Here is a 5,948-nt window from a genome sequence, read left to right on the forward strand (position 1 = left end):
TTAAAATATGGAAAGTGAATTTATATGATCCGCAAAAACCAATCTTTAAGTCTTTAATCTCAACTCGAATGGTTTCATCTTTTGGGCTCTAACTTGTCCGATTATTTTCAAAATAGGTAGCCCAACTTATATTAGGTCCATAATTGAGTTGGTGTTACGAGTAAACTGAGCAACAACTTAATTGTGAAATTACCAAAATAGCTCTTTACAAAACAAGTTATATTATTGTAGGAAGATTTTCATGTTTTTATCTTTTATAAATAATAAAAACTTAAACATAGTACAATAAATATTAAACATTTAATTTTTTTTGTATATATAAAATTTTAAACATAGTACAATGAATTAATAACATGAGAAAAACTATATATAACTTTATATTCTTTAAACATATAAACATACAAATATATAAAATGTATTAATATCAATAAAAAAATAATCATTATATTAAAATATTATAATTTTTAATCAAAAATAGCACGAACATTGAAACAAATTTTTTAATATAAATTTATAGTATTTTAAAAACAAAAATTAATACTACCAAATAAAAACATGCGATTTTAAACACAATTTTTTATATGAATTTATAGTATTTAGAAAAAATAAAATAGTTCAGTGACTTTAATAAAAATTTTAGAAAGATTCAATAATTATTTTATAAATTTTTAAAATTGAATGACTGAAACATAAATTTATTAATAATTTAATAAATTTAAGTGTAAATTATCCAAAAAATTAACCATGCTGAATTAAAAAAACACCCAGTGTGAACAGATGTTATTCACTCTAACAAAAAAAAGGTAAATAGTTTTGTTTGAACTCAATAATTGATGTAGTTTTTTTATTGATATGGAAAAAGCCAACCATTTTAAATAACCAAACAACAACAATAATTACGGAAAGAAGGCCAATTTTTACTTTATTATATTTTATAAGGGAAACGTGCATATATTTTATAAGAAAAATGTACACATATTTACTTTATATTTTATAAAGTAAGATATATCTTATATTAAATTACAATCAAGCAAAATGTATTTCTAAATAATTTTATATTTTGTCAATTAAACACTTGAATGTTTACAACTAATTGAACTAAACAAGATAATTTTACATTACACCCGTCATCTTATATTTTTATAATTCTCTTATCAAGCGCATGTAACCAAACAACGAAGAAAGATAACAACAATAGGTGTGAGAGAAAAAATAATTAATAACTGTAAAATAATTTTTAAATAGTTAAAATTCATGTATTGTAAGGTAATAAAATATTTAACTAATTATAAATATAGATTCAATAATATGATAAAATATTTTGCATTCTATATATTTTAAATAAATAAAGAATAAATCGAGGTAATTTGGATAATTGAACCAAAGTTTTTTTTATTTTTATTTTTACCTTTGAATGTTTGGCATTTATTGAAATTTGATTATTTTTAAATAAATATTTTTAATTTTCTATTTTAATATTGGTAAATTGAAATTTGTAATATTAGAGTTAAAACATATTGGTAAATTGTATACTTAAATATTTCATTACTTAATAAAATTTAACAAAATATTTTACATTTAATAAAATTAAAAAAGCCAATATAACCTTGGTAAATAAAACTAAGAGTACAGTATTCTAACAAAAAATTTAAATTCCAAAATTATAAAAATAATAAAATTTGATAAATTAAACATTGACTTATTATTTTTAATTATTAATAAATATAATTAAAAAGACAAGCAACGCATAGTCGGATGTATTCCTCCAAGTAATATATAAAAGTTAAACGTAGTTACAAAGTGGAAACAGGACAAGGACCGGTAATAAAACAAGACAAAGAGCACCGTCCCCATTGCATGCTCCCATCATTATATAAACCCTACAATACTTACTAAACACATCACACATCAAACATCCAAAATAGTAATACTTTCATATTTTCAACAATGGCTACCCCTATCTCACTCTCACTCTCATCACTAGCTTCTAAATCCCAGCAACTGGTGAGGAATGAGCGTCGGATGTTGGCCGCATCCGACGATGGTGCAATGATGAAGCAAATTCAGTCGACTCATGCCCCCGATGGTCGTGTTGTTGATGTTAAACCAATTCTCCAAGTCATTGACAATGTGTTGCATCATATCATTCCCAACATTGATCATGCTATGAATGTAAATTTTGATAACCCTATGATTTCATGATGTTTATATTCATGAAAATAGAAGGATTTTCAAGAAAATGGTAATTTGTTTTTTGTCTTGTAGGGTGGAACGGGACACATCGATGCTCTCGATGATCGGACCAACTCGTCTGCCGTTGATGGTGCACTTGATGCTTTGGCTTATATCGTACACAAAATCTGCTGCGAGGTTCTTCGGCTCTTCTTTTTTCTTTCGGAATCTCGATCTTTTCCGAAACCGAAAAAGGACGATAGTAACATTTGATGTTTTGTAGGTATCATGCAAGTGTTCAGGAGGAGGGGATGCTCATGCAACAACAATGGGGATTCTCAACATGCTTTCAAGCTATTCGTGGGATGCAAAAGTGGTGCTAACATTAGCTGCTTTCGCAGTGAATTTTGGGGAATTTTGGCTGATCGTTCAGCTTTGCACTTCCAACTCATTGGCCAAATCCGTGGCTCTCCTCAAGCAGTTACCCGACATTTTAGAGCATTCCCCAACATTGAAACCCCACTTTGATGCACTTAACAAGCTCATCAATGCAATGATTGATGTAACCAAGTGCATTGTTGAGTTCACTGAGCTACCTTCTGAGTTTATTTCGATCGATGTGCCACCATTGTCGACCGCCATGGCTCATATCCCCACTGCTACCTACTGGATCATTTGGAGTGTCGTCGCTTGTGCTGCACAGGTTACGGGTCTTGTAGGGATGAGACACGAGTGAGTGATGAATTTTTTACGTGCTCTCAATAACACAATATAATGACCAAATTTATCAATAATCAAATCTTTTGTTTTTTTTTTGGTTCAGGTTCATTACATCGACTTCGGAGGCATGGGAACTATCAAGCTTGGCACATAAAGTTAGTAGCATACATGAACACCTTCAATGTCTATTACGTCTTTGTTATCAACGCATTGGTAAGTCCATCCTAGAGAAATCTAGAAACATAAATCATATATGTATATATATGCTAAAAAGTGCAATGGATCATTTATATTAATAGTTCGGTTGTATTTTACTTTTTATATTAAAAAAGTGAGTAAATTAATCATTATATATTAAAAATTGATGAAATTTTTAATAGAAAGAATCATGTTGCTCTTTGATCTAATATATAGGGACTAATTATCAATTTTATAAGTAAAAGGGACAAAATACAATCTAACTCTTAATATAAAAGCCTCAATAGTATTTTTACCTTATATTTATATAAAGAGATGACACATAATGATAATGAGATGCAGATGAGAAGAAGCTATTGGAAGCTTTTGAAGACTTCAAGCGTACTATTGAAACACCTCAAATGGACAACTTGAAGATTCTCCTAAAAATATTCCGCAAGGAAGAGACTTATTATCTCTTGAATCCAGACAAGACCAAGGTTGATTTAATTCCATGTTCCAAGTTTCAACCATGTTTTTAAATTGATTGGACCGTATATTAACTTCATATAAATTTAGCAGGTTCTTATCGATGTCTTGAGAAGAAAGCATGTTTTATTGCTCATTTCAGATCTTGACATCTCCCATGAGGAGATTCGAGTTCTTGAGGCTCTTTACAAAGGTGAAAGGGTATCATCTGAGCTTAACTATGAGATCCTATGGCTCCCAATCGTGGACAGATCAACTTGGAATGATGGTTATGAACAAAAGTTTTTGAGCTTGCAATCAATTATGTCATGGTATACAGTGAACCATCCTTTCGCCATTGAACCAGCAGTGATTAAATACATAATGGAAGTATGGGGTTTCGTTAAGAAACCAATTGCGGTGACATTGGATCCACAAGGAAAGGTTTTATGCCCAAATGCACTCAACATGATGTGGATATGGGGAAATTCAGTTTTCCCATTTAGCAGTGAAAAAGAAGAAAGTTTTTGGAAAGCTGAAGCTTGGACCCTTGAGCTTCTCGTTGATCGCCTTGAGCCAAACTTACCTACTTGGGTACATGAGCATCTCCATATAACTTTAATATACATATGTATATCAATTAATAAGCTTAATTTATTCATGGTTTTGCATGGTTTCTTATATAATCAGGTGAACCAACAGAAAGTGGTATGTTTCTATGGTGGTGTGCAAATGGAATGGATCGAAAGTTTCACTACCGTAACAAAAGGGGTTGCGAAGGCTCTCGACATTGGCTTAGAAATGGTTTATGTTGGCAAAAACAATGCAAAGGAACGAGTGAAAAAGATTACTGGTCTAATCAAAGAGAAAAAACTTAGCCACGCTTGGGAAGATGACAATGTGTGGTTCTTTTGGAACCGATTAGAGAGCATGTTGTACTCGAAAACACAACATGGGAAAGCCATTGAAAACGATTTTATAAAGCAAGAAGTGATGACCTTGCTTGCATATGACGGTAGTGAAAATGGATGGGCAGTGTTCTTCACTGGTTCAGATGAAATGGTGAGAGCCAATGGAGAGAAAGTGCTTAGCAGCATGAAGAGCTTTGATGAATGGGAAAAACTTGCGAAGCAAATGGGGTTTATCCCAGCACTTCGTAAACATTTGGAAGGGATTATCGATGAACATCACTGCACTCGCCTTATCCTACCGGGAAACAGTGGCGGGATTCCGGAGAAGGTGCAGTGTGCTGAGTGTGGACGTCCGATGGAGATGTATTTCATGTATCGCTGCTGTGTTGAGTGAGCTAAACAAAGCCAAAAAATTACTTTTGGGAGGGACCAAGTAAAAGACTAGAAATAAAAATAACAATCATCATAGTTTGATGTTTGTTTAGAGTTATTTATGATTATCATATCTAAAGTCTACGATGTAGTGATGTTTGTGCGGCTTCTAATAATGTTTAGGGATCTTTTATTAGCCCACACCGGCTATCAAAGAGCCTTAGCTGATTTTATATGATTGTGTGTTTTGTTTGTAAGATTACTTTTGCCAAATATAGTGTTTTCCAAGTTTATGGCTTGGATTTATGTTTTCACTTTTAAATAAAGTATTTGCTGGTTGTAATAATAAACCATCACCAATATTCCCTTTCAAATACCTTGATATATCCTCTTGACTGCCTGCCAATGTGAATAGTAAGGATTACTCATACACTAACCCATTTATTTATGTTCGAAATTGAATCATAAAATTTTTAAAGGTTAAAATATAATAGTAAAAATTATAATGGCTAATTAATTTAATTTTTACTTCTTTTTCACTTATTTAATATCATTTAATTAAAAAAATAATTTAAAGAAAGCTACAAGACACATATACTGATAAGACTCAAAAAAATTTATAAACTTTGAAAACAAAAACGCTCACATGAATCCATAATCTCCTTGAGCCTAGTTCACATCAAATAAGTTGCTTAAAGCATCACCAGCTAAGTATAAACAGTTGCCATCCTTAACTTCAAAGACTGATAAGCAAGTAAGAATGCCATACTCAATGCACCACTAGTTTCCTAATGGCCGAAACAAGATGAAAAGGAACAACAAACCATAATCTAAACATCACGATTCGCACCCGTTAATGCAAATCAATAATATCAAAAAATAAAGACACTCATGCCAAAGCAAAGCGAGGCAGCAGTCCAATCACATTTCACATCACCAATTCTTTAAAAAAATCAAACCTCCTCCACCAAAATTCATCCAACAACAAAAGCATCGACCAAGGCTGTGACAAACCAATCACTCTGAAAACCAAAAAGTAAACTTGTTCCTATGTCAAGATCATCAATGCTAAACTTTTGGATTGAAAATTTACAATTCAGCACAACGAGTCATATCTATTCACTACCA

At 31.4% G+C, this 5,948-nt stretch overlaps 1 protein-coding gene across 2 annotated transcripts; it reads left to right on the forward strand.

Moving 5' to 3' along the window:
• The first annotated feature begins 1,890 nt into the window (after positions 1-1,890).
• On the forward strand, positions 1,891-5,134 carry LOC107940976 (protein SIEVE ELEMENT OCCLUSION B). 2 transcript variants are annotated; one of them, XM_016874453.2, is made up of 7 exons: positions 1,891-2,172; positions 2,266-2,370; positions 2,456-2,904; positions 2,996-3,105; positions 3,433-3,569; positions 3,649-4,131; positions 4,228-5,134. In XM_016874453.2, the coding sequence occupies exons 1-7, from the start codon at positions 1,948-1,950 to the stop codon at positions 4,840-4,842; spliced, it is 2,124 nt and encodes a 707-aa protein (XP_016729942.1). In that variant the 5' UTR covers positions 1,891-1,947; the 3' UTR covers positions 4,843-5,134. The 2 variants fall into 2 exon arrangements, with proteins under 2 accessions (XP_016729942.1, XP_016729943.1); XM_016874454.2 differs by having other exon boundaries at positions 3,652-4,131.
• The last annotated feature ends 814 nt before the right edge of the window (positions 5,135-5,948 follow it).

Source organism: Gossypium hirsutum, chromosome A03 (assembly GCF_007990345.1).
Source record: "Gossypium hirsutum isolate 1008001.06 chromosome A03, Gossypium_hirsutum_v2.1, whole genome shotgun sequence".
In the NCBI taxonomy this organism is placed as follows: domain Eukaryota; kingdom Viridiplantae; phylum Streptophyta; class Magnoliopsida; order Malvales; family Malvaceae; genus Gossypium; species Gossypium hirsutum.